Source organism: Crassostrea angulata, chromosome 7 (genome assembly GCF_025612915.1).
Source record: "Crassostrea angulata isolate pt1a10 chromosome 7, ASM2561291v2, whole genome shotgun sequence".
Taxonomy (NCBI): Eukaryota; Metazoa; Mollusca; class Bivalvia; order Ostreida; family Ostreidae; genus Magallana; species Magallana angulata.
In genome coordinates this window covers 37,704,236-37,730,680 of record NC_069117.1, presented here as the reverse complement: position 1 = coordinate 37,730,680, position 26,445 = coordinate 37,704,236, and the positions used below count along the sequence as shown (strand labels likewise).

Below are 26,445 nucleotides of genomic sequence, written 5' to 3'. Positions count from 1 at the left end.
TGAAATATACACCGATTGCGTAGTCTTAGTTCAAAAGCCAGACAAATCTTGTTGATTTTAGAGAGCAATGGCTGAGTGGCCTACAATGAAATAGACAGGTCTACGTCACATTGCTGTTTGACATCAACTACCCAAAGTCCAAGCTCTTGTTAAAATGGTTCTAAAATAAAAAAAAATAAAAAACTACGAAGTACAAACTGTACCAAAGATAATCATTTCATATTATAGGGTAACATTTGATTTTTTATTTTTTAGGGAATATAATTTTGGGTTTTTTTTAGGGGACAACTCTTCAAGGACAGGTGAATGTACTATATTAGGACACATTTATACTTCTTGAATACATATACCTGCACTGAAATAGCTCTACAAACGATGTCTTGTAAGTATGTCTTATCATAAAAATTATGTCTGGACTAATGACCAAAAGCATGTTGAGTTTGTTAATTGTTTCAATTATTTAGGAATCAACCTTAATTCTAATAGGAATTTTAATGTCACACAGAAAACAATTGCAATGCAGGGTAGGAAACGTATGTTTGGTATTTAGAAAGTGTGTAATGAAACTTATTTAAATATTGAAACTAAATTAAGCATTTTTGATACATATGTATCTATATAGCGTTCTTATCTATGGTTCTGCTTGTTTTGATCAGCAGATAGTAACATCCCACAGAAAGTCCATGCTCTTGTTAAAACGGTTCTAAGACTCATCCCCCGACGTCAAAGCGGGTATGCTTGTTTTACGACTTTGGCATTTGCTATAAATAAAGGAAATAAAATTTCAAAAATGTTTTGGCAAATCAAGAGTAAATCTTTGTACACTTTTTTCACTAATCTTTCAGAAGTTTGTTGGGGATAACAATCGATGCATAATATGCGGGTTAAATAAACCAAATCAATCGGAGACAAAACCAAACGATTCCCTTTGCTTAGCAAGCTCACGATGTATATTAATTTTTTATGTTCTCACGCAAAAATACTTTTACTTTGAATATTTGTATCATTGAAAGGACGCCAATTCTGCTGGTGTAAATATGTGAAAGTCTTAAACTTTCTCAAATCTTTCAAATTATTTGATACTGGTATAACAAAAAAATCGGAACAAACATTTTTAAATAATGATTTGAAGTATAGTTTTTTGGTTCAAATTTTGATCCTAGAATAATTATCCACCCTATACCTTAGGTCAATCAAGTAATTGTATTGCTTAGTAATGGTATCAATTATACAGCTATTGACTGGGTATGAAGGCAACATATGAATTGTTGGACCTGGAGACAATTATGTTGCCCTAGGCTAAAGTCCAACAAATCATATGTTGCCCTCATACCAAGTCAATAACTGTTTCGTTATACCCTTCACTAAAGATTCAAGTATATTTTCAAGTAGAATTCAACCATTTATGTCGCACAGCTGATTGACAATATCCATATGCATTCTGCTGATATCTAATATGTAGCTGTGACGTAGTGGTCTAATAATTTTGATGTTGGACCGACGGTCGAAATTGTAAACGTCACGGATGAATTAATTTATTTTCAATTTGTAGGAATTTTTGCTGGTAAGACAAATAGAGAAGACTATTTATAAGGGTATAACAAAATTTATTTAACTATAATTTTGTTGCAGAGTCAGATAAAGTCGATATCTTTTCCCTCAACATAGTTAAGTCACTGTTTATTTAAAATTAACTATTCTGCGAGATTTTTATAATAAAACTGTGAACTGTTTGTTATAATATGATTATTTTGAAACTTAATATTTTCAGGGACAAAATAAAGTAACTTTTACATTAAAACCTGAACAATTTTTATGTCAAGTTGTTCACTTTTAAAAGGAAAAAATCTAATTTTAAATTCTGAACACTCGAATTCTATGGTCATTTTTACGACAGTACTTCGGTATTTTTACCACTTGAAGACCTGAATAGACTTTTTTCTTTACATATAATTCTTTCAAAATTTTCAAACTCTTTTGCAAAGAACAAATAGAAAATACCTAGGAAATTGGAGAATTTACTATAACTTAGAGATGATGCAAAAGAAAATTGTTCAGAAACATTTGATACGTTGTTATTGATATACAATGAAATGGTTGTTGCTAAAGGGTTTTTAAGACAAGTATTTAGATAAAAGTCATTGAAGTGTGCAATTTTACAATGGTCCTTGCAAATATATGTAAATATCAAACTCATCCTATAAATGATAAAAATCAAAGTACAATATTTAAAGAAATGAATCGTCTGGCAATGTTTAAGAATCATAAATCTTAGATAAATACAGATTCATTTGGAGCGAAATGATGAATATTTCACAAAACACATGAAGCGTTTATAGAATCTTCTGATACATTTACGGTTCGTAAAATGTCATGCGAAATTAGCGGTTAGTAGACACCAGTGGAACTTCACAAGGGTCGTCGTCATTGACCCTTCCCCCCGGCAGATTCACTCCGTGTCTCGCAAAGGTATCCCCACGCAAAACATGGCGGACCGAGTAATTGCAATGGCGACATACTAATTACTTCCGGTAAAGATCAGCTTTCTGGCAGCGTTGCCTTTCTTTTCTGGTGTTTTCGAACGCTTCACTTGGGACTAAATTTGAACACTTATTAAGATATTCAATAATTGCATAGGACAATTTTTCAAGAGTAACAATGGTTTTCTGTAGGAGTTGATTAAGTTTCCACGGTAGTTGTGCGAGACAGTAGACCAACGGTCGACAATCAAGGAGCAACTTTTGAATGGTTCAAGAAGAAAACAACATTTCATGTCATCGGGAACATCTCCTTTACCGCAGACATTTTCTATAACGATCTTAATCATGATTAATTGTTCAAAAGTACATACTTCTTGCATTGGCCCGTCCGTTTATAAAAGGAAAAGACAAATAAACCCTCTTTACAATACAGTTATTTTCATTCGTATGTTAAAAGAAACTTGTGGCTAAATATCCTTCACAATTTATCAAAATATCCATATTACTTGAGCATTGAATCACAAAATACAATTCACTTTTAATAATAAAGTTTTGATGACGGGGGCAAAATTCAAAGAAGAAAAATGCATTAAACTGATCCCTATATAGTTAAAGTGATTTAACACCCGGGCATATCAACAGAAAACTTAAATATTCACGATGCGTCTTAATTCTCCTGAATAAATATTGAGTTTATGATTTTATTTCATGGAATCGAGAGGGTTTCAAATTCTGAATGAATCGTTCCCAAGCCGAGAAATCCCTTTGAGTAATTGTGTTATCAACTTCAAACCGTTTTAAAACAGATAATATGGATTTATCTGATAGGATAATCTATCAGTCTGCGATTAAACTGTTCCAGTCGAGTAGAAGGCCTTCTCCGATTCTTAACTATCGGAGAAATCGACTCAAGTTGAAGAACGATGACTGAATTCGAATAAACCTTGAGACAATAATTCCTCATACACCATTGGTTCACTTGGATAAATTAACAAAACAAATTTGGCGGATCGTCACATATCACTTTTCAGAAGGTCAAGCTTCTGCATCTTGTGAAATAGACACCACATCTTTAATAAAGTTAAATTTACATGCACAAAATAGCTAGTTTGTAATCTATTTCTTACGATAATCGATTGTTATTCATACAAAATACATGACAAGACAGAAATCTAGCGTAAGAATACTAGTATACGCATTCTAACCTGAATTCTGGATGAATTGTTTATACATAGAGCTTTTTAAAGTACAGATTTAGCAATTATAAATTATTTCAAATCGTTCATTGATGTCTTCTTTGTACTATTGCTGTTGACTGTGTGGGTTACTCTTAATCGATCTTCTTATAAAGCTACGATAACAGCACGAACTGCAAGGACTGACCTAAGACTCCAATGGAGTTGTAAAGTACCTTCACATATATGGAAAATTGGCTGTTCCTTTTGTGTAACGTTCTTTTCGACAATAATGGCAACTTACGCACTTTTACTTACCTTTTTACGGATAATGAATTAAATGGATTAAAGATGTAAATATAAACAGTAAAATGTTTTATTTCGTCCTCCATTCGATCTATGGAAGTAGCTTAAGCTGGTTATGCGTGTTTTCTGCAACGCTAGCTGCCTTCGAATTCGTTATCGCATAAGGCACCAAAGAAAGCATTTAAATATTGTTTGAATTATTTCTTTACAGCGAGTATGTTTATTGCAATTATTCAGATTTAGTGTCTCAAATACATCTTTTCTATCTTCGTTTTAGGGATTTTTTTACTTCATTCTGTTAAGGCTAGGGATCGCACTAACAGTTAAATTCACTATTTGTCTGAATGATATAATTCAAAAGATAACACTCTTTATGACACTGAACTCTTAATTTTATTCATTGAAGAAGATACTTAGTGAACCCCCAGAGGTTACAGGGTGCTTTATGACGGCTATTTACATTATTATTCTCTAACATATTAAACTCTGTTCCCAGATGATTTTTGTTTAAATGCTTGGGATATAAACCGAGGATATCAGGGTTTAAAACCACGGGAACTTCCAAAGAGTTCACTGAGAATAGAAATTTCTCTACGGCAACAGTCCGACAGGGGGCGCTCTGTGCTGACGACATAACCTTCGTGTCTGTTCGAATCAAGAAGTTTTAATGTCTTGGAACGTCCCCTACCGGTGCATCTAGCCATTAAATGGTCGTTAACCTAGAGTCAAGCAGGTTTCTGAGGAGAAACTTTCCGTTTTTACCTTTGGTTTGTTGTGGAGTTACGTGCGGCTACTGTCTTGAAAGAACGGTTGTTTAGCAGTCAGAAAACGAAGCTCACCGCGTGAGCAAGCTACTAACGTGTCATCGAGACTAAAGAGCATTTATCTTTGCTGAGTGTTGGATGCTTTGCCTTCTTTACGTTTAGTTATTAGAATTAAACTTACAATTGAACTAGAGAATTTTAAATTTATATCGTTAGATTGACTATTAAGTGTATCCCTTGAATGATCTTTAATTCAAAATTGGAACTGTAATTGGTTTCCAGAAACCTGCAGCATAAATAACAAATATTCTTCTTTTGCACCAGATTCATTTGTTTAAACGAAATTTTAAGACTCAATTAGTAGAGGAGGGATTCAGAAGCCGTTTGGTGAATCTCCAATGACTCAACTAATTATACATTTATCATTGTTGTTATCAAAAATTATCTGATACCATGTTTAATTAGTTGAGAAAACTTCTATTACACATATCTAGGTATAAAAACAACAGCAATCTTTAATCTCAAGGATTAAACAAACGTATTCGATCTTCATCATCCATAGTTTTAATTATGCAATCTCATGACCGGGTCACGGAATCGGGAGAATTCGATTGTTGTGCTGCGACGTTCCAAGACATATCAACATCAAAACGCAGATATTCCTGGTTCTATCTCCCGGAAGATAATGTAACCGATAACCCTAGCCGAGAATTCACAGACACGGAAAGGAACTGGTGACGGGGGGAGGTGCTGGCTCCATCGATCACACGGCACCGGAACGCCGCGGCCCCAGACCCACCGACTACAAAGATCCTCGCTCGACTCCGTGGCTCTTACCTAATGGCTTCTGTAATTGGCCGAAACATCTTCATATAACTTTCTCTTTCCCTTCCATCTAGGATTCGGTGGGCGATTTATTTTTGATATCTCGCCTATTCTATTTTTCTCTGTCCCGAATAATTTAATATCATTTGAAAGGAAGTTTTCGGATTTATTTATGTTTCACAACATTGGAAATATCCTATGATAGAGATTGTTTGATTAATGTGTTTTCTGGTGTTTTTCTGATATAAAACTGAGAGAGAGAGAGAGAGAGAGAGAGAGAGAGAGAGAGAGAGAGAGAGAGAGGAGAGAGAGAGCTCTGTCTATGCCAAAGTTATCATTGTTTTAAAATCAATTACTATTAGATATTATGTTTGAGCATCAACAATTTTTAAAAAAAATTACAATAAATGACGGAAATAATTTAAAAGAAAGTATAATGTGATAATTAAAAACAACTGATTTAATAACTTTTGAGTATTTCAAATTTCTAAATAATTCATGTTTATTAAAATTTTCTAAATAATTCATGTTTATTTAAATTTTCAATTCTAAAAAATCAAATGATTTTACGATAAAAATATCCCTTTACTTACTTTACTTACTTTTTTTCCCACTGTTTAAGCATCCTTTATCATGAATATTCCGGAGTCATAATTTAATTAAATTCATTTGCTTAAAACGTAAATAATACGTTCAGTTTCAACAATTTCAGAAAGACGAATAATTCATTTCAAAATTCTAAAATAAAATAAGCAAGGAAAGGAAAAATTCCTGCCCTAACACGCATTTAGAAATTAGAGATAACTTTTATGGCCAAACGAAATTAAGAACATGCACGTAATATATTGAATTATTTTTGCAAAGTTGTTTGAATTCTAATTAATAATTGTATAGCAAAAAGTTTTAAAAGTATCGTGTTACTGTAACACTAATTTGATTACAATTAATTTATTGTTAATTTTTGTAGTTGTTGTTGTTTTCATGTTTTTCAAAATTTCAAATTAATAACTATTTTCAAAACATAATGTAAATTGCGGTAAATCTCCAGCTGTATTGAAAAAAAAACCCGTTAGGATATTATATTGTCATTTCTATACAGTAATCAATCATGGATTTGAAACTTTAGTATTAGACGTTATAATCGAGTTCGATAGCAGTTTTGCAAATGATTTCATAGCTATGTTTTGGGTGAAAGAAGAAGATTTGTCGGTAAGTTATGAAAATTGTTTTTAAAAAGATTTTAGGGAAAAAACTTAAAAACCAATAGAATTAAAGGAGTTAAATCTATTCTAAATTAAAAAAAAACAACTATTGTGTAAAACTTCCCTCTAGCAGACGATCAGAAACTCCAAATAAGACAGTTTTCTTGTCTGTGATTGGTTTAATTGAGCATACAGTTCTTGTTTCAGCAAATCCCATTTTTTGCAGGAAATGATTAACACATGAATAATTGGTGTATCTTCTTAGTAGAGGTCTTGTCTGTGCAGCTATGAAAGTTTATAATTTTCTGCAATTGCTGTTTCTCTTCATTGTTTACCATACTTTTACGGTCAGTGCATATCAAATACATTATCAGGCCTGCAATACTAAGTCGATGTTGATGGGGAGGGGGAAGTTTTTTGTTCTCCATTTTTTTTTTCAGTAAAGCAATGCTTTTAATCCCCTTAAAATTTTTTTTTAGAAAAAACCAAACGAACAAACATACCAAAACATTCTCAGGTTCACTTATGTTATTATTCCAATCACTTGTAAAACATTATTAATAAAAAAAAAAATGCAAAAACATGACGACTTCATTGTTGATACTTTTTTGTAATATCGATATCTAATTAAAGAGGATAACATCACGACAACAATCACAGAATCAAACGGAATCAAGTTCGATCAATAAATAATGAAATTAAAAAAGAAGATTCTGGCATATATTCTAATTAACTAATGAATTTGTCGGTCAATTTAAAATTGACCCTACCAGTTGCATACTTGACCATAATTCTATTTCACAAAAGTTTACTTACATGACGTTATTATTGATCCAATTCTAAAAACAAATTAAAATATTTTTTTCCACAACTTTTGAATTCACAGTGTGTTCTGAACACAATTTTATTTTCGTTCTTAACCTATACCAGAAATTCGGAGCCAACAATTTTCTTTCATAGAGTTTAAATTTAATAAAGAGATGCAATTAGTATAACGAACTGATTTACAACACGTAACGGTACAAGATAAATCGTTGCTAAATCAACAGACGGGTCAGAAGAGGTTGTTAACCTAAATTGTTTAGGATAATGATAGAAGGTCATGCACCCCCCAAAATATCCACGACCCCACCCACATCAACCCACCCTCCCGCACATCAACAGTCCACAGCAGGTATTGTTTGTTTTTTCTTGTAAACCGCTTTCAGTCAGATACCCACAGCCCCCTTAAAAATTAGTTTTAGTATACATTTCCGTGAAATTGATTTTGATCTTGCTTCATGGCATATCAATACTGCATAGCTTAAAGTCTCAGGTGTAAAAAAAAGTCCCACATATCATATATAAGCGAAAAAGGTAATGACATATGAATAAAGTTTTTTTTTAAATATCAAGAGACGAAAACTTCTAATCGATATTGTTTCTCATTAATAAAAAGCGTCTGACAATAATCTTAAAACAAGTATGATAACTTAACAGATATAATAGATTTATTCCAAATCACTAGTGTTCATGTAAAGAAAGACAACTCATGAATTTTTAAAAGATGGCTGAGTGAGAGTATGTGTTCAAAGTTAATTAATTTTAGATGCGTACTTCTAAGAACAATATGGTTGCTGCATCTCAGTATGTAGCCTGCATAAGATAATTTTGCCCAAGAGTAATATTGGACTTCAATCTTCTTTTGACTTTGGTGGATACTTTAAAGTAAAGAATGCAAGCATCTATAATTTACGTCGATCGATTCATTGTACGAATTCTCTCGAGACATCACTTTAAGATAAAATCGCAGCGTAGCTTTAGAAATGTTGCATTGTCTCAACTAGTTGCTTTGTTGCCTTAATGCATATTCAAAGCACTTCGCTAATTATTCACTGTGGTTTGCCACAGTAAAACCGTCTCTAGACAAAACTCTTATCTCTTAAATTAATGCAAATCAAATCCATGAAATGGTCGTATTTGTATAATTGTGTCAACGCGACAAAAAGTCAAAAACTTGGCACAAGAGAGAGAGAGAGAGAGAGAGAGAGAGAGAGAGAGAGAGAGAGAGAGAGAGGGGAGAGAGAGAGAGAGAGAGTAAACTGACAAGAAATATTGGCACATGATATAAAATCAGAAGGTCATATTTCCCTTTATCTTCCGTGTCGTACTCGATTGCACAACGCACTAGGTTCAAGTACTTGTCCGATTGCCATTCTTTTCCGATTTCAATTTTCTTATCATGTGACCCGTCTTACTTGTGGTCACTCATACCGGTGCCTGGTGCTGCACTTATACAATGGAGATGATCTTCCTCCTTTTATCACTTCCTTTTGTTCTTAGTAAGACTTTATTTTTTTTGCAAAATATTTTCAAGTTCGAAATCAAAGTAAATAAGAAAACGACGACTGATAATACATGTATTGATAATGTTTGACTGCGTTGAATCACATTTCTTCTACTCCAGCATATGATCCATGTCTACCAAACAACCACATGGATCACACCGAACTCCACAGAAGTGCCCTGTTCCAACCGGAGCCCACGGACAAGGAGTTGTGTGACCGTCATATTCAAGAGGGTAATCGGGGGTCTAAACTCCTAAAGGAGTTATACCCCTTTTTTAAAGCTTGCTTATATTAATAAATATACGTTTACCAAGTAAAAAAGCATTTTTGAAAAGTTTTATTTTTCTTTCTTCGTGTGCTTGTATATGTTGTTGTTTTTAGACAGGTTGGCATGTTTTTAATGGCGGTAACTCCACCATTCCAACACACTGCGTCACCGAGTACCACTGCGGTACAAAGTACCCGGTATGGATGAAGGGCACGCTGCCCTCTGTAGGAGTCACCGCCAGCAGACAGGGCTGCATTGCGATGACCTCTGGCACTTCCGGTTCTTGCTGCGAACTGACCATTGACATTAAAGTAAAAAACTGTGGACATTTTTATGTCTACCATCTAAAACCGACACATTTTTGCCCAATGGCGTATTGTGCGGGTATGTATACTTATGATAGTATTTTTAAAAAGTTAAAACTAAAAATGTAGGAGATACTAGTATTTAATGTCATGTTATGGTATTTTTTAAAAAAAAGATTAAAATTTCATTTGTAGAGTCTTATCAAGATGTATATCTTTGTTAATGTAGGCGAAACTTACACATGCAATGTCGGAGGTTCTGGCGGACAGTGTAAAGGTAAATGCTTGATATTTTGTTGTTGCAAAAATATGTAGCTCAATTTTAAAAGCCAATAACAAACTAATTTTTAACATTATCAATAACAGATCCTTTCCCAAAGATGACCGATTTTCCTGTGCTCGGTAAACCGGAAGTTGTCCGAAATTCAACGGTCAGATTTCCTTGCGAGGTACAATATCCCCTTGGTCAACCAGGTGTTGGATTTGAGGTCACGTGGACAGTTGACGGACACACCTTGGTGGATCCTTCTAATGGTGTTATAATTGTTAACCATCTCACTGGAGACTCGAGAACAGCCTACCTGGACTACAACATGCTCAAGGGTAACCTCGGGAAAACAGTAAGCAATCGAACGTTACTTCATAGAATATATTTTAAAAAACAACACTGATATTCTACATTTTAAATGTAATTAATTTTTACGATTTTCAAATTCAGTTGAAGTGTAGGGTCAGAGGCTATTTCACGAATACAACCTATTTGAAGAGTGATAGCTTCAACAGCGATGGCTACTTCTGCGGGATCAAGGTTTGTAACTTATCAATAATGTCTATTCACTTTTTATTCAATCTAACTTTGTTCACTTTTGGACACATTCATGTGTTTTAGGTTCTGACTGAGAGAATAGTGGTCGACGAAAAGGGCCCGGAGAAAACCGTCCAGGTGGAATCAACAATTCCGATTCCTTGCAACACAGCGCACGCGCAAGATGAATGCAAGATAACATTTAGCGTGGACACACACACTAAAGGTTGCATTATGAAAATAGTTCTTTGTTATGATATACGATAAGCCATAACTATATACCAGTACAAAATTGGAAAATACATGAAATGAAGCTTTAAAATTCAAGTTAACATTTTGATATATATCAAAATTTCGCTTTTCACATTCCATGCAAGTTTGTTGTTTACTTTTAGATGCCATGTTTTCAACGTGTAGTTATGACATCAAACTTGACCCCGTAACTGGCAAATATCTGGGTTCCTTTAAAGTTACCGCTACTAAGGACTTTGTTAGTGATGGGAGCCAGACCCACGAGGTTTCATTCAATCCGATAGTCAGTTTCAACCACCCAGTGTGGTCAAACTACGATGTCCATCCAATCCACGTTAGTAATTACAGGTTATTAGTATGTTATTTATGAAGAAGGACGTTTCGTTTAAAGGTATATGCGGCGTATTTTTAGTGAATAACAATAATAAGATCTGATTATTTGCTTCATTTCTTTACTAAAGATAGGACTTCTACACAAATTACGCTTTTTAAGTCAATCGCATAACAAAGATACATGAAATCGAAGAAAATATTTTTTTATTTTTTACCGGCACGGTAAAAAATACAAAAGATTTGAATAACTCCGCCTTAAATGGGTCACGTGACGTACATCCATTTCGGTCTATCAACAGCAATGGCGACGACGAGAAAGATAGGTACATGTATACCGTTAAGTTTGACAGATTTGGCAATGAAAGAAAAAAGAGACAGACTGACAAGGATAGGAACGACGGGAGATTGTCATCGGAGACCACTTAGATTATTGGAATGAAACAGGAATTAAAGCCGAATTAAACTTAAATTTCCATCATGAAGTTGTAGGGGTTTAGCTAGTCAGGTTCATGCTCCATGTGTTCCGTGTCTTTACTTAAATAAGTTATAATTACCAAGTGGATTTGTTTTGAGGAATTTTTTAATAAAGAATAAATAAACGCTCTCAGCACATGCATCCCTCAGGAAGAGGGGATATTTACTCCGTTTACCTTGTCGATGATGCTAAAATCGTGTTTCATCTTTATTACTCATAATTAACAATTTATATTGTTCTCCATTAATGAATATCGGAATATTAATGCTTCGAGTACCATCTGATAAAAGAATCATCTAATTTAAGTCATGAAAAACGTGATTCTAATTTGTAAACAAACTGTCCTTCCATCGTGTTTTCAATGCAAGGTTTTCCCGCACTCATGCGCAGTGGCGTTATGAATGGCGGGTCACAATAATATTTATCAGACGTGTAGCAAAGTTTAGAGACAAATAACAAATAAGACAGAACATGTTTTATGGACCTAGAGTTTATGAAACGTCTAATTATAAGAAGCATGATGTATTTTTTCACTCAAACTCATGTCAAAATTTTTACTTCAAATACGCCAGATATACCTTAAAGTAATTTCTGACTCTTAACGACCAATAATTATATGGTAAACACTCTTGTATAGGGCGTACACTGTTTGTCTAGATTAACTAATGTGTACAACTTTTACCAAAACATTGACCAATTTACCAGTGCCGAGTATGAAATAAACAATTTTTGTTTTAATCAGGTGACCACAGAGAACAGTGAACATGGTCACTGCAATGCCCATGGTGATCCTCACATGATCCGAATGGACTATAGGGGGTAAGGCTAATTACCGTAATTCTCAAATGATCCAAATGGACTCTAAAGGGTAAGGCTTATTACCGTAATTCTCAAATGATCCAAATGAACTATTGAGGGTAAGGCTTATCACATTAATTCTCATATGATCCGAGTGCATGGACTTCTGATGCCGGTAAGACTTATCATATTGATTCTCATATAACCCGAATGGACTGCAGAAGGTAGGGTAATCACGATAATTCTTATATGATCCGAATGGACTACGCAGCCGATAAGCAGACTTAAAGGGACTTGGACACGATTTGAGATCAAAAATTTTATTTTTGATTTTTATGTATAAAATGGTTTACTGGTGCATTTTAAATGATTGAACAAAATATTGAATGTTAAAGTCAAGTTACGAGCGAGATACAGAGGTAAGAATTGGTGTTATATAAACAAAGCTCGAGTCTTATAGTTGTTTACAAAAATGTAATGTAGAAAATTACCATTTCTTAGACAAAATGACATGTAAAAACAATTTAAACTAATTCAGTATCTTCATAAATACTATTATCAACAAAAGAAAGATACATTTGATTGAAACTTACACCAATACAACACATATGTAAAAATGACAATATTCGAGCTTTGTTTACAAAACAAAGAATTATGAACTCTGTAACTTGCTTATAACTTGATATTTGACTTTCAAATTTTGACATAGCATTATAAACTTCTACATTTATCAGTATAAACATTAAAAATGGAAAAATGAAATTTGAAAATTTTAAGTGAAATCGTGTCCAAGTCCCTTTAAATCACGATAATTCTCATATGCTCCAAATGGACTACTGAGGCCGGTAAGACCTATCACGGTGATTCTCATATGACTCGAAAGAACATTGGAGGATAAAACTAATCAAAGTGGTCCCAATAAGATCCGAAAGTACTGTAGACGGTATAGCATTAAAAATATGCAAACATAGTTACTGTAGTGGATTTGCAGATTGCAGTAAAAATAATATGCATGTTTTTTTTTATTTTACCAGACAAACTAACGTTTACGTGACGGGCGAGCTGACAATGTATGAATGTAAATCATCAAACAAACCGTTACAGGTAAACAGCCACAAGCGCAAATATTCTATGTACTCATTTCGTTCTGAATAACACATTTTATTGAAGAGAATTTAGAAATCATTTTTTGGGATATAGGTCCAGGTGAAAACATGGCCGTGTGGACATTACCATCCCTGTATTTGCGCTTTGGTCGCTAGAGAGGGGAATGACGCTGTACAGATTGACATGTGTGAGAAAAGAAAGAACCAACACGCTGTACCGGAACTCACAATTTTGTCAGAACGAGGCCTGGACGGAACTACTGTCGAACGGGACCGAAGTGGGAAAAAATTCTTTGTAATGTCGCATAAGTTGAAATTATTTAAATTTGTCTGCTACGTGTGGGTGGGTTTGTGGGTGGGTTGATGGATAGGGGTGGGGTCTTGAATTGTCAATTTGGGTGCAGTTTTGTAGATTTGATTCCGTGCAAGACTGTGTTTCATGTTTTGTTTTGGTCATTCATTAGTAAGATGGGGGAGAGAAACTCACAAAATCTACGAAATTTTATCCCAACGAATTTTAACAATTCCACAGTTGTTTGCAAATATTAACAGATGATTAGAAATTATGTTTGATATAAGAAGTCATGGCCATAAATGGAATAATCACATTTTCAATCCTTGTTTAGATTAACTTTCCGTCTGGCGCACGTGTTGTTGCTAGTACCTATGTACTTACTCACGGTCACAATGAAAAAGACGGGATGATGGACGTCGACATTCAGGCTCCTCCTGACAACAAGGGCTGTGGCCAGGGCATATGTGGGCTTTGGAACGATAACCCTCACGACGACCTCCTCGGGGCTGACGGGAAACATTACTCAAACCATCAAGTCACCGAGTTCGCCAACACATGGCGGTAAATTCAAATTTCTTATTAAACAAAGGCAATTCATATAATTAATACCGCTTTTTTAAAAAATTCTTCTTTATGTTCGATTTTGTTTTGTTTTAGAGTGAAGCCATCAGAAAGCCTCTTTAACCAAGTTTTAACCTATCAGCCTCATTACTCTGTTCAGCACGCCTACTGCACCTGCAGTAACGGAAGAGTAGATTGTACTAAGGGCTCCAAAAACACCCACAAACGTGTAAGATATTTCGCAATTTCAGATTTACTAGAGCTTTTGGGTTAGAGAGTATATATACCTATTTACTGGCGGTGACGATGGCAGGGAAACTAATTCACGGTTAGATGGAATATCAAGTTTATTTGTTGTAATTTACTTAGAAAATATACACAAAGGTACGCTTTTTATATTTTTATAAGTTACAACGTGATATGCATCATTAAACGGACCTTCCTCCTTGACATTCATTTTTGAGAGCAAGTAGTACAGTTTCTGCACTAAATGGTCGATAATTAACATTTGAAGAAAATATATTTTAGCTACTTCAGATATGCTTGCTTTTCGCAATAAATAGTATATTTAAACAGCAAATACATAAGTATTAATAATACGAGCACATCATAAGAACACAATATATACATAAGGAATTCATTTTTAGTGACAACGTGCTGGCCTTTTCTGAAGCTTAACATATTTTTTATGAACATAGAATTGCAATGGAAAATGTCGATCAGTGCGCATGTCTAGACTTAACCGACACCACTACAGACGGTACTCCGATGACGATATTGATGGCGAAGTACCTGTCGATGACGTAATAATCAAGAAAAGACGTATGCCTACTTCTTGTACATATTCTATTTTCAAATTGTCTTTGATTTGCAAAATCGTATAACCTGAAATCTCTTTCGACAGAAAATTTTAATTACAAACCACGTGACGTGTTCCCAACGACGACAGGGATAAGCGAGGATGAGGCCAGAAGGATTTGTCAAACTGGCCTGAGTAAGGCTACCCTGTATACCCGGTGCCACGACGAGCCGGGCATGAACCTTACCGCCCTGGTTGACTCCTGCATGGAGGATGTCAAGGTTGACGTTCCATATATTGTAACCCAACCATTTACTTTAAAAACAAACGACCCCCCCCCCCAAAAAAAAAAAAAGTTTAATTAAAAATGAAGGCTATATGCAAGCTCCGGTAATACAATTAAAATTTATAATTTTCATAACTGAAGGATGCGATCCCTTCCCATATGATAATACACATCATGACATGAGCAGCACTTTATATGCAATTTGGGGTAGAACTGTTTGCAGTGAATTTTCAGTTAATCAATAATCTTAACATTTTATGTCATAGAAAGTATAATGGTCTACATAATTATTACAAACAAAATTAAAAATTAAATTATGCCCCCTCCTCGTGGCGGTTGCCGGTTTTAGATTTGCTTCTGTGTGCCTATATGAACATCATCGTGTGCACAGATTTAGAGAAGGGGTGGGAGTGAGGGGTCCATTTTATTGTTTATCTCAATAGAAAGTATACAGAAAGTAAATCACAATATGCAGGTGTCCTGCACCACCTTAAAGCTGTTATTTACCTTATAAAATAGTGCAAGTGGATTTGAAGAATAGGTCATAAAAATACATGCATGTTACAAATGAATGATCTTTGTCTGAAGTTACGTACACAACACAGGTCTGCATGTCTCATTAGCGGGTACTAGTTTTACCAAGCTCTTCGATTACATGGGTGTTGCTAAAACGCGGAACGGAAAACGGAACGGAAAGCGGAACGGAAGGGAAAACGGAAAATCTTTTCTAATGTTATTTACCTCGTAGATTTGTTAATCATGCTAAAACGATATACTTTATGTACCTTTTTAATTTTTTTTTAAAGATTAGCAATATTAGATTATTTTTTCAAGAATATTTATCTCCTCAAAATTAACAGTACATGCATTGACCACTATATTCTGTCCCAAAATGTCCTCGATTCACTTTTTGCTGTATATTTATATATACCTCAGGGTTCAAGAAGCAATTCTCTTTTAGAAGCATTAAACATTCTCATTATTCTTTCTTTAAAACGTCCTCTCTAGCTTATCAGCTGGTATAAATACACGGCTAAAAATAAAGAAGTCTATGGGGTTTTGCATTTCAACAGACCCGGATGATAGTGTTTAAAAATTGTGCAAGGTCTTCTGAGTGACTTCCAAATGTAGAAAAGATGTCAATATTTTCCATTATAAATCGTCCAAATGTGCTGCATGAATATTTTGGGATCGACAGACTATAGTCCCAATATATAATCGGAAAATCAAACCAGGCAACGTCTAGAGCTCTCTATTCGGATCATATGTATATAGCTGCTGGAATAAACAACTGCTTAGTAATGCAAACGTAAACAAAATTGCATTGCTAAAAATACTAGTTTCACAAATTACTAGTTTCACAAATTACCGGGTATTTTAATGTTTACTGTATTTTAATTTTTAATGTCGTCAGTCCTACGGTTTTTTTTCTTCCATCTCAATGATACTGTATCGTCTGTATGATAAAAGATCGTCCAGAACACCGAAAATTCAATTTTGATGTAAGTATATACATGTACATCATATTTGAAATATAAAAATACTCAAAACACGCATAAAACGCTTTCACTAACTGCGTACGTTACGCTGATATGCCAGCAATACCATATAAGAAAAATAAGTAAAAAGTTATAGCTAATTTGCTCGTTTAATCATGTTAATGTTTCACAATTCGTATACATTTGATTTTTCCGTTTCCGTACTCAACTAAAGCCGAATGACTACAATGCTATAATTGATAGACATTCATATGAATATTAATAAGATAACAACATGTTGATAATCATTCATTAGATATAAATAAAAAATTCAAAGTAAATCGTTTCTGGCCAGTCTATACCCTTTTTAAGCGATAAACGTGATGATATTTTCCATTCCGTTCCGCTTTCCGTTCCGTTTTCCGTTCCGCGTTTTATAGCAACATCCATACATGCATGTCTGTGCTTTCCGTATGCAGAAAAGGATTAATTAAGATCAGCTAAAGGAATTCATTATTGTGTTTTAATTGGATTATCATTATGATGTTGACCAATTTAGGTAAGCATAATACATGTAGTAGCAGTAGCACAATATAATGAGATGCCAGCAATGCCAGCATACATATATAAGTTCTACTTTCACTTTCTAAATGTGATCTCCCTTTGACAGCATACTAACTGTATCATCATCTTTTGATATTTAAATAAGCTTATCATCGTTACCTATCCTATCGCATTTGTAAAGTTTCTGTCATTTTAGTTGCAAAAGTTATTTTTTTCATTTGTTAGACTGCATGCACTATTGAGTTGACCCCATATTGACCCTGTATAAACAATTTCTTATTAAATTTGTGTATTACATGTAAGTAGGTGTAGACACTTATTATTTTTACATGAGTTATAATAGGAAGGAAGGAGTATTTCTTTCTTAATGTATTATAATGCATCAAATACAATGTAGGTCATGACCTTATGGGACTGTTCTGACCCCACGAAACGGGAAAATACAAAATATCTTCTAATGTCATTATGATGCATCAAATGGTGTAAAGTACATTAATGACCCCCAGGTGTTGTCTTTAATCCCCCCCCCCCCACCTTATGATATGATACACTGTATATTTTGTTAACTTCTGAGATCTGAGATTCTCATCCCTAAACCATAATTATAATTTATTTTTGCTCTTAGTGTCATTGCGTGTAAAATTGTATGTAGATTATGCCCCCTTGGAGACACCCTGACATTTTAGAACTAGGAATAATAATGTATTTTATCTTATTCATATGTTATACAGTAGTGTTCGATCCATGTGGGTAAATCCTAGCCTAATGATGTCACTGCTTTGTTTAGGAGACTTTACAATTGCCCCAAATAGGCAAATACACATGGAAGTGATGCATATAACATTTTGTTTATAAATCTTAAAAATTGAATTAAGCAATTTCCAAAATGTTAATGTGAATCACGAGAGAAAAAGCAATCAAGAAATGATTTAAAATTTGCTACTGTACACATGTAAGAATGTATTAAGAAGACTGCATGAATCTTTATAACCAGGTTAGATTTGGGGGGGGGGGGTGAATGTGGAGTATAAACATTTATAATTTGAATCATTTATTGTTATTAATTTTAACTTGTCAATGAATACTACTTATTGATCCCAAGGTAGAAATATGACCTCTGATCATATCTCAATAGATCATTTGTCAATTATGCAAGGTGTAATATAATTTTTTTTAAGAATAACATTTTTTACCAGTTTATAAAAGTGTTTAGACACCCAAATTATATTTTGATTTTAATAGATCATTCGACAAGGGGGGGGGGGGGGGGGGGGGAAGAACAGTTTATATTTGAGTTTGTTTGGGAGTGGGGGTTCCAAGTCATATATTTGACAATTTTTTAATGTAATTTAAAATAAGACTAAGCCATACTACAGTCATGAACATGAATAGTATAGAACAAATCACAAACTAATACATGTACATGTATATATACATAGGAAGTATTACAAAACAGATGATTGATCTATATCTGGGTTCTTAAATTGAATCATATATCATGTACATATTATATTATTGTTTCTTTCTTCAAGGCATTTAAGATGGTATGTAGGTCATGATCCCAAGTGCTCTTCCTGAAATTATTAAATATCATAAAAACCATTGAGATCCCCACCTTAATCCAAAGATATTATTCCTCCTTAGGTCATGCAGGCGCATCAGATCATTATGGCATGTAAGTCATGACCCTAAGGGGTCATCCTGACCCCCTTAGAATCAGAAATTGTCAATTATCTTTAAATTATTGATTTGATGATCCTATCTCTATTTAATCTTTATTATTAAGTCTCCCGAACGAAATTTGGAGACTTATTGTTTTTGTACGGTTCTTAATACGGTACATGTATTATTATTCTTCATCTTCTTTTTCTTCTCTCCTGCTCTGAACTTGTTTCTCAGAGATGGCTGAACAGAATTGTACAAAACTCTAGGATATGATAGGCCTGCATATCTAGTTGTGCACCCTGGTTTGATTTTTCTCATTTTGGGTTAGACAACCACTTTTAGGGGGAGGGGGGGGGGGGGAGGGGGGTGTCAAAAGGGTGTGGGGTCTAACATTGAACCTTGTAGGAAGAATCGTAGACTCTATTGTAAATGGTAACTTGAAAACGGACAAAGATAATAATATAGGGTTTTCATAATCATATATTGGCTGTTACTGGCAATATATAGGGTTTATTAGATCTGACCCCTGGGGTCATCCCCACCCCCCAGGAATTTGAAATTACCATATATCTCAGAAACTGTTATAATCATGACCCCTAAACCATATATATTCATGTTTCTGATGTCAAGGGGCATCAAATGTTATGTAGGTCATGGGCCCTGTGGGTGGTCCTGACCCCCTCAAACAGCAAGTCCCTTAATATCTTCAAAACAGTTGAGATCCCCACCCTTAAACCATATATATTCTTGTTCCTTGTGTCAAGGGGTATCAAACGGTATGTAGGTCATGGGCCCCGGGGATGGTCATGACCCCCCTTGAACAGGAAGTGCACGAATATCTCGAAAACGGTTGAGATCCCCACCCCTTAACCATATATATTCTTGATCCTTAAAGGGCATCAAAAGGTATGTACCGGTAGGTAATGGGCCTCAGGGTTAAATTCAATTTTTCAAAACCGTAATGCACATCTGTGGAACAGTTCCTATCATATCCCAAGATATGATGTGTCTATCCATTAAATCATAAAAGGAGTTCTAGGATCTATGTTTTTTTGAAGTGATAAACGTCAATTTTCTGCTTCTTTTTGACTCCCTGGATGAAATTTAAATTTTGAAAACCTTACTGCACATCTAAAGAACAGTCCCTATCATATCCCAAGATATGATTGTCTATCCATTAAATCATAAGAGGAGCTCTTGGATCAATGTTTGTTTTTTTAGTGATAAGCGTCAATTTTCTGCTACTTTTTGACTCCCTGGATGAAATTTAAATTTTTTAAACCTTATTGCACATCTATAGGACAGCCCCAATTATATCCCAAGAGATGACGTAGCTACTCCAAAAGTTGTAAGAGGAGTTCTGGGAATCATATTTTTTTTGCCAAAAAACGTCATTTTTTGTTGCCAACTGATCCCCTTAATAAAAAAAAATTCTGGAACCTGATCACGCCTCAATATGACACCCCCAATCATATTCTAGAAGATCATTTGGCTACTGCCAAAAAAAAATGACGTTTTTGAAACCAGTTTTTTTGTAAAAAAACGTCATTTTTTAGCCATTAAATGACCCCCAAGACAAAATTGAAAATTCCGAAACCTTATTGCGCATCTATAGGATACCCTAAAACATATTCCAAAAGATGATTTGTCTACTGTTGAAAATGTAGAAGGAGTTCGAGGAAGAAGGTTTTTTTTGAAAAAACGTCATTTTTTACCAATTATTTGACCCCCAGGACTAACAGAGAATTTTTGAAACCTTTTTACAAAACAACATGATACCCCAAATCAAACTCCAAGAGTTCAGTTTGCTGGTTTATAAGATGTAGGAGCAGTTTGAGAAAGTAAAACGTGACAGACGGACGGATGGACGGACAGACGGACGGACGGATGGAACAGGGTAACAACAATATACCCGAACTTTCTTTAGAAAGTGCGGGTATAAAAAGGAAAGGAAAAGCTCCCATAACATTTTTCAAACACGAGCAATATGCAATCAACAGAATTTGTTAAACTACAACTGTAACTTTTAGGCAAATGTTGTTTGTGCCGGTGTATTTAATTGCCTTTTTGAAATTGAGACTGGGAAATAAATTTGAGAATACTCTATGGAAAAATTTATTTTAAATTAGAATTTTTAAAATTTAATTTTAATGGCCCTGGACTTCAAACAAGTTTCTTTAAAATTGATTAAAAATTGATGATGTTAATTTGGCGGGTTTCCTTTTTCAAGGCTTCGGGGAGTGATCTGTTTCTGGTCACGCAATTGTCAACATTTGACAGCCTGTGTCAAAACGAGGTAATGAAGAAACTATCCAATTACAAGACGAGCCCGGATGGAGACCTCATTCCTCCTCTTGACGTCACGGATCACGTGTGCCCTAACCAATGTAGCCTTAGGGGCGCATGCTTTTTAGGCCGCTGCAGTTGTCAACCCGGCTATACTGGGGTCGATTGCAGCATAAACTCAAATGACTCTCCCAGTATCGTTCAAATTAGAGGGTACGTGTTTTGAGCCACAAAAGAGGATAATACACACCTTTTTCTGTAAAATTAAAAAATATCGCAAAAAGATTAACATGCATAAATTACTATTACGTAGTTTTGGGAGTTGCTTTTAATCAACTCTTTTATGCAGTTACTGTTGCAAAACGGAAGTGAAACAGTGTTTGAACCTAAGCAAAAATCTTCACCGCCGACAAGACTTAGTTCTTGAAAATAAACCATAAATTAATTGATATGTATTCAAAAGCATTGTTTTTCAAGAAAATATATACCTTGAAAATGGTCTGATTTCAAACGGTACGACAATTTAGATACTTTTTAGTCGTATGTAGTTCAATAAGACTGATTCGCTGTCATTGATTACCATAGCGCCATTTCTACAGCGGTAGAGTTTGGAATCAATGAACTGCCAGACCATCCAATCTCAAGAAAGATCCAGTGCTGGCGCAGACTAGACTTTATTATTATTTGTTTGTTAAAAAATGTAAAGATGCAATTTTCTAGAAATATTTCGTTTACTGATACATAATGCATCGTATGTGTGGGGGCGTTAATTATATATTTAAAAATTACACAACATGATTCATATGGGGGTTTCCGTCTATAGCTAGGAATTCTTGTTGAAAAGGTAAAAAAAAAATTCATAATCATTCATAAACATCGAAGAAACCCCCTTGCCATGCGAAATTACATATCGTTGATTTTAAATTGAATAATAATCATAAAATCAACTACCGACCGTACTTCAGTACTTTGATTAATTATACAGCGTGTAGTCTAGTATAAGATTTAGTTAGTAACTGTTTCATTTTCTATTATGTAGTGATGGCCTTTGTGACATCAGAAGAAGACCTTGCCTGCAAACTAATGTTATTGCAGAAAACATTATGGAAACTGCAAATCTTACATGTAGATTTGACCAGGTAGTAGTCTATTTTAACATGTTCCTTGATACTGTATACATGGAAATATGCACCCGTTTTATTTTCGCTTTCGTTGTAAGCGGGCGAATCTAAGACTGAGCGTAAACTGCATTCAAATTTCTCACATTATCTCTCTTTTAGTACAACTGTGTCTGGGCGAAACGGGGCGAAACCGTATGCAAGTGTAGAAGGCGAAAATAACAGGGGCGAAAATAATCCTATATACAGTATTCTGTGTCATTGAAATATTTATTCCATTGGAATACACGACAACTAATGTTTGATAATTTTTTACATTTTAGGAATCAGGAAACTCAGAAATGCTGGCAGCTGAACTTGTGTCCGCTTGGGAAATCCTGTGTTTTGTGCCTGTTCACGGCGTATCCAACGGCAAGAGTTCAATCTTAACGCAATATAAAAGATAAACAAAGCTTAGTAATACTTCGAAGTTTAAATATCATTTTAAACTTTTGTGTGACCGCCATGGGTTTACGCGCCTATTAGCACAGCATAATATTTCCACAGCATATATCAATTTTTAAAACAGTTAACAAGGTCATGTGACAGTTAAACAAAACTAATTAACCAGATTATATTTTAAGTATTTTCGTTCAGCAGTTTTAAATAGCAAGTTTGGTGCGTTACGAAAAATTGTAACGCTTAAGTTTCCAAAAACCTATTATAAAGCACAAAAAGTATTACAATATTTTACATTAGTATGCTACACTATTTTACATCAGTAAATAAGTATACATAAAGTATACATTATTTTCCAAAAAAATCAAACATAGAGATATTAACTTTTAACTGATTTATTTTTTTTAAATGGTTTGTAGAAAACATAAACTATCATCTTTTGTAGTTAATTGAATCTGATCGTGAGGCGCCCATTTGGAGGCATATGTTCAATAACGTTTTACCTACCACCTATTTCAATTAAAGGGGCATGGTCGCGATTTTGGTCATTATCTTTTCCGTTTCTTTCAGTAAAGTATTTCTAGTAGTCCACTAAAATTTGAGTGTCACTCTTTGTCTTATAAGCGAAAAACAGAGCTCGCATGTCAAAATTCGGTCAAAATGTTAGTGATTATGTTACAGATATTATGTCCGTTTTCAGGCAACACGTTGCAACAGTACAACATTTCCATCTCGCTGGATGGTACAAACTTTAGCTCGCCACATTCATTTACGGTGTATGACTCTGTGTGTTATCAATGTGACGTAACAGAAAGCTGCCATTTGAAGGTTCGTAATATATCAGCATCTGCAGAAATTATACCAAAGTACAATATTTGGATCAGTAATGTGTGATGGTCTCATTAATATGTCTAACCTTGGTTTCAGTTTTTGTGGAACAAACAGATACGTAAATTCGCGAACAATGGTCTTATCAATAAGAAATGTCGTCACTAGTTCAATAATCACTTGACTTTGATGATCAACCAAACAACAAAAACCACGTCAGTTGGTGTTCATTTATTTATAATAAATCATTGACAGAATGACGCCTGTTTGATCGGCGGCCATTGTTATCCGTCAGGGTACACCAATACAGAGCACGATAAAGTTTGTGATCCTTCCCGGTCACAGACTGAGTGGTCAAATACTGGTAAGTACTGGCCCCAGAATCTGACACCGGTAAGTACTGTTCCCAAAATCTGGTAAGTACTGGCCCTAGAATCTTACACCAGTAAGTACTGTCCCTAGAATCTGACACCAGTAAGTACTGTCCCTAGAATCTTACACCAGTAAGTACTGTCCCTAGAATCTAACACCAGTAAGTACTGTCCCTAGAATCTAACACCAGTAAGTACTGTCCCTAGAATCTGACACTGGTAAGTACTGTCCCTAGAATCTTACACCAGTAAGTACTGTCCCTAGAATCTGACACCAGTGAGTACTGTCCCTAGAACCTTACACCAGTAAGTACTGTCCCTAGAATCTGACACTGGTAAGTACTGTCCCTAGAATCTGACACTGGTAAGTACTGTTCCCAGAATCTGACACCAGTAAGTACTGTCCCTAGAATCTAACACTGGTAAGTATTGTTCCCAGAATCTGACACTGGTAAGTACTGTTCCTAGAATCTGGTAAGTACTGTTCCCAGAATCTGACACTGGTAAGTACTGTTCCCAGAATCTGACACCGGTAAGTACTGGCCCCAGAATCTAACACTGGTAAGTACTGTTCCCAGAATCTGACAAGGGCAAGTACTGGCCCCAGAATCTAACACTGGTAAGTACTGTTCCCAGAATCTGACAAGGGTAAGTACTAGCCCCAGAATCTAACACTGGTAAGTACTGTTCCCAGAATCTGACACTGGTAAGTACTGTTCCCAAAATCTGACACTTGTAAGTACAGGTTCCAGATTCTAGCATTGGTAAGTACTGACCCCAGAATGTAGCACTGATAAGTACTGACCCAGAATCAGTCAAAGACCCATTGATCTTTTACATGTAAGTACTGGCCTCAGATTAGTCACAGACTACTAGTAATCGGTCTATTACATTTAAGCACTGGACTCCAAATTAGTCAAATATATCGGTTTATTTTACGTAAGTACGAACCCCAGAATCAGTCACAAATTTATTGGTCTATTAGAACCATTTTAACAAGAGCTTGGACTTTGGGTAGTTTGTGTCAAACAGCAGTGGGACGTTAGCCTGTCTATTTTACTGCTGGCTACTCGGCCATTGCTCTTTGAAATCATCAAAATTTGTCAGGCTTTTGAGCTAAGACTATGCAATCTGTGTATATTTCACTCGAAAACAGCGTCATTTCCAACTTGTTTTGACGCAAGAAATAGATACTAACGTCCAAGGCCTTGTTAAAATGATTCTACATGTAAATACAGGCTCGGTATTAGTCACAGACCTATTGGTCTGTTATAAGTAAGTTCGGGCCCCATAATTAGTCACAGACCTAATGATCTTTTACGGGTTTGTACTGGTCTCAGAATCGGGAAGCAGACTTGCATTCGTGATAGAATCAAAGCATTGCTTTCAAAAACTTCAGATTTTAAGTTTTTAGTTCCTTTTGTTGTAAATAAACTACAAATCATCTTGAAACAAATTAAGCAAAATCAAATATTTTTAACATAATAGTTGACTCTATTAACATAGATGAATAACAAATTCATATAATATAATTTGATCAATATTGATTCATTTCCTTCATTGTAGTCATCGATCAAATTCTCTAAAGCGATATATGACTTGTTATGAGTTAATTCTCATTTTATTTCAAAGGCAATGAAATCTAAGCTGATTGTTTAATGTGTTTGTTTTTGGTAATTGAATGCGAATTGTCTTTCAGCCGTGGATCACTATACAGCTCTTTCGTCTGGCTGCCAGTGTCAGCACGACCCATCGAGCTACAACTGCGCTTGCTGTAGAAACGGTGGCTGTCAATGCATTCGTCATCCAAACAAATGCTCCGAATGCACAATTCTCGGCTGTTAAGTCGATATTGTGAAAAATATACGTATATGTAAAATGCATCGCATGTTCTTCCTCGTTAAATAATAATTGCAATTAAGGATCTATCTAGAAAAGGTTCTGCTACACGAGTTTGATACTTCGTTTAGAAATGTTAAATGGTTAGGGAAATATGTACATGTGCTGAGCTGAAATAAGAAATAAAAGGATACTTTGTGACGAAGCAATAATCTAGGTATTTTATGTTTAATTCATAATTGAGCAATTTGCTAAATGACGAAGCAATTTTCTCACAATTTATATTCTTAAAAAGGTTTGTTCCCGTTTTGCACACATTTAAAAATAAGGTATCGACGAAGTGTGTGCGAAACGGGTTTTGACCAGGTGAGATAATTGTTTAATGGTTATAATCTGTATGTCAGTTCCTGTGAAGGAAATTAACAATTAAATAAATAAACCATATTACTGGTAATTGATAGTTACATTTATTTTATGTTACAATATAAGTTGCATA

The 26,445-nt window shown here is 34.8% G+C and overlaps 1 protein-coding gene across 1 annotated transcript; it reads left to right on the top strand.

The window, feature by feature from the left end:
- The first annotated feature begins 8,922 nt into the window (after positions 1–8,922).
- Positions 8,923–26,403, top strand: LOC128155262 (von Willebrand factor D and EGF domain-containing protein-like). The gene is made up of 21 exons (XM_052816885.1): positions 8,923–9,073; positions 9,199–9,312; positions 9,465–9,731; positions 9,882–9,929; positions 10,019–10,272; positions 10,371–10,460; positions 10,542–10,683; positions 10,853–11,043; positions 12,260–12,336; positions 13,350–13,419; positions 13,516–13,716; positions 14,048–14,277; positions 14,374–14,506; positions 14,976–15,099; positions 15,182–15,357; positions 21,300–21,568; positions 22,395–22,494; positions 22,797–22,884; positions 23,612–23,739; positions 23,995–24,103; positions 25,810–26,403. Exons 1-21 carry the CDS (start codon positions 9,031–9,033, stop codon positions 25,953–25,955), a joined length of 3,000 nt encoding a protein of 999 aa, XP_052672845.1. The 5' UTR covers positions 8,923–9,030; the 3' UTR covers positions 25,956–26,403.
- The last annotated feature ends 42 nt before the right edge of the window (positions 26,404–26,445 follow it).